The sequence below is a fragment of the Condylura cristata genome, unplaced genomic scaffold (genome assembly GCF_000260355.1).
Source record: "Condylura cristata isolate star-nosed mole 26May11 unplaced genomic scaffold, ConCri1.0 scaffold00003, whole genome shotgun sequence".
In the NCBI taxonomy this organism is placed as follows: Eukaryota; Metazoa; Chordata; class Mammalia; order Eulipotyphla; family Talpidae; genus Condylura; species Condylura cristata.
The window spans coordinates 73,014,466-73,017,842 of record NW_004567104.1 but is presented as its reverse complement, the minus strand read 5'-3'; the positions used below and the strand labels follow the sequence as shown (position 1 = coordinate 73,017,842).

General features: G+C 47.5%; 1 protein-coding gene across 6 annotated transcripts in view; it reads right to left on the bottom strand.

Annotated features, from left to right (window-relative positions):
* The window catches only part of SON (SON DNA binding protein), a 29,110-nt gene that overhangs the window by 18,657 nt on the left and 7,076 nt on the right, over positions 1 to 3,377 (bottom strand). For 5 of the 6 annotated variants that reach the window (XM_012732190.1, XM_012732200.1, XM_012732205.1 and 2 more), the window contains exon 4: positions 5 to 3,377. This exon is cut by the window's right edge and continues 1 nt beyond it. In XM_012732190.1, coding sequence (XP_012587644.1) covers positions 5 to 3,377 — 3,373 coding nt within the window. The remainder of the gene's footprint in view (positions 1 to 4) is intronic. The other variant, XM_012732194.1, reaches the window with a different exon arrangement.

The following is a 3,377-nucleotide window of genomic DNA, read 5'->3' as shown; positions in this document are numbered from 1 at the left end:
GGGGTGCGGCTCCTTCGGCTGGGGGTGCGGCTCCTTCGGCTGGGGGTGCGGCTCCTTCGGCTGGGGGAAACACTAAAGCTCCTCCTTCTGCCCACAGATCGAGATCTTCGTCGACGGCTGGGAGTGTGACTGCGACTCCGACGACTGGGGGTGCGACTTCGACCTCTGACTGTTTTCCGGTTATCCCTAGAGCTTGACCTCTTCCTTTTTCTTTCCCTGGACTTAGATCTGTGCTTTGGAGATCGTTTGCGCTTCTCTTTTGATACAGATCGCCTTCCTCTAGACTTTGACCTTGACCTGCTGCTCCTCCTCCTGCGCCTTGACCGTGACCTTGACCGTGTTTGAGAGCGCTGCGACTTGGACTTAGATGACCTCTTCCTTGCTCTAGAACGAGATTCACTGGTACGTTTCCGTGACTTGTGTTCAGAAGATTTAGAGCGCTTACTTCGAGATCTTAATGAAGAGTCTCTTTTCTTTTCTTTCTCACCTTTGTCCCGGTTCTTATTTTTCTTGCTTTTTTCATGTGGGTCCTTAACTTTCACAAAAATTTCATAATCATCTTTTTCCTCTGAAGAGGATTCTGAAGCTCTTTCTGGTACATTAATGGCAACTGGACTGGCAGCAGATTTATCACGGTCAACTTCGCCTGCAAGTAAAGGTCCTTCAATACCAGCTCTAAGACTTGCAAGGCGTTCCATGTCCTTAGGAAGTAATGGTCTCACTAAATCTGCTTCATTGATATCATCAATACTGGTGGAAATTCCTGAATCACCCACGATCTCTTTGCTAGGGAGAGGTACTTCCTTGTCTTCACCACTTTCTTTAGGGCTGACAGCAACTGTTGAAGTCTGGTCACTCTCTTTCATAGGTAACGGTCCTTCTACATCCTTATGAACAAAATCATTAGCTGGTAAGTCAAGATGAATATCTTTAGCAGGCAAAGGTCCCTCTATGTCAGCTTCACTACCACCACTGGGGCTGGAGGAAATTACCATGTCATGTTCAGTATCTTGAGCAGTTAAAGATACTTCAGCATCATATTTACTAACTGAACTAAGAGCAGATGTCACAAATTCAAAACCCTTACTAGTTCCTAGGGCATCAGTTTGAAGAGGAAGGGTACCAGCAGAAAACAGAGTTCCTCCTACATTAGCTTCACTAACACTAGGGCAGGTATCCAATACTGTACACTGTTTAGTCTCATCAACAGTTAAAATTTTCCCTTCACCAATTTCACCAACAGCATCAGTGCTGGCAGAAGATATTTTATTGTGTTCCATCTCTTTTGCAATTGAATGACTATTTATACTTAGATCTGTATTTACACCTTGTTCACTTTCATATAAGTCATTTTTCAGGTGTCCCTCAGCACGAGGTTCTTCTGAATGCTTCGGAATCTCTTGCATGCCAACCTCTGGGGCAAGGTTTTGATCACCAGACAATAAATTCATTCCCTTCACAACGTGAGATTCCAGCATCACTGGTGTAGCTTCTACAATCATCTCAGTTGCTGTTATTTGTGTATGCTCTGAGACAGTGACAGCAGGCTCCGAAATTGCTACGGCAGATTCTTGGACCAAAACAGATGGTTCTGAAGCAATTGCGGCAGACTGAAGGGTAGACACTGCTGGTTCTGGGACAGGCACAGTAGGCTCCAGGGTAGAAACAGCTGGTACGGGAACAGTAACATGCTCTGGCTCAGCCGTAGCCAGAGGATCCAAGACAGTCTCAGCTGGAGGGCCCAGGGCAGCCACAGCTGGCAGAGCAGGGGCAGTTATGGGCAGTGGTTCTGGGACACTCATGGTTGGGGGCTCTGGAACAGCCCCAGCTGGTGGTTCTGGGGTAGTCCCAGCTGGTAGCTCTGAGGCAGCCATGGCTGACAGCTCTAGAGTGCTCTGTGATTGTTCTGGAATAGTTACTCCTGACTCTAGCATGGGCATAGTCACTTCTGAAGCAACATGTCCTGAAGCTCTCATAGAATCATAGTTTTCTGCTGTCTCTGACCTCATAGAAGACTCTGATGTTAACATAGTGGGTTCAGCTGACATTACAGGAGTTTCAGACACCATATAAATTACTGGACCTTCTCGTACAATCTCATGCTCTTCTGTTACTGCAGCAGATTCTACAGGTGTTGATGTAACTGAAGACTCTGGTTCTAGTGGTGGTTCTGGAACAGTCACAGTACCCTCTGATGCTAGCACTGAAGGCTCTGATGCTGACACTGAATAGTCAGCAGGCACTGCTGAAGGTTCTGAAATCTCACTTTGACTTACAATAGGTTCAGGGAGGGCTGCAGAGTCTTCAGGAGGTAATGCTTGCACCTCAGTAGACCAAGTATTCTCAGCTGTTAATGCTGACTGCTCACTGGGTAATGCTGTACCCTCTGGAGGCTCCTCAGGAGGCAGTGGTGGTGTCATTGGTGGCTCCTCTGGTGGCAATGGTGGCATTGTTGGAGGCTCTTCAGGAGGCAAAGGTGGTACCATATATGCCTCTGTATATGTATCAGTGTAAGAGTCGGTATAAGAATCAGCTGTCATAGACATCATTGAACGATCAGCAGTGTAAGATGACATCATAGACCGGTCAGCTGCAGAGTACGATGACATCATAGACCGGTCAGCTGCAGAGTACGATGACATCATAGACCGGTCGGCACCCATGGACATCATAGAGCGGTCAGCCATTGGGGACATCATGGAGCGCTCATAAGCTGACATCATAGAACGTTCATAAGCTGACATCATAGAGCGTTCAGCCATAGGGGACATCATGGAGCGCTCATAGGCTGACATCATAGAGCGCTCATAGGCTGACATCATAGAGCGCTCAGCCATAGGGGACATCATGGATCGCTCATAGGACATCATAGAGCGTTCATAAGATGACATCATGGAACGTTCTGCAGCATAGGACATCATCATAGAACGTCTAGATGCTAACATCAGGGGTCTAGGTGCTAACCTGTAGGGCCTAGGTGCTATCCTATAGGACCTGGGTGTTATCCTATAGGGTCTAGGTGACATCCTATAGGGATCAGGAGTTAGTCTGTAGGGATCGTGGCCTAATCTATAGGGGTCCTGTCCTAACCTATAAGCATCATGACCTAATCTGTAAGGGTCATGACCTAACCTGTATGGATCCTGAGCTAACCTGTAAGGATCCTGAGCTAACCTGTAGGGATCAGGAGACTTTGAGCCCAGCATAGAAGAATCTTGGGTACTAGAAGCTAGCATCTGGGCATCCATGGTACCAGATGCTAACATCTGAGCATCCATGGTGCCGGAAGCTAACATCTGAGAGTCCATAGTGCCAGATGCTAACATCTGGGAATCCATAGAGCTAGTCGCTAACATCTGGGAGTCCATGGTGCTGGT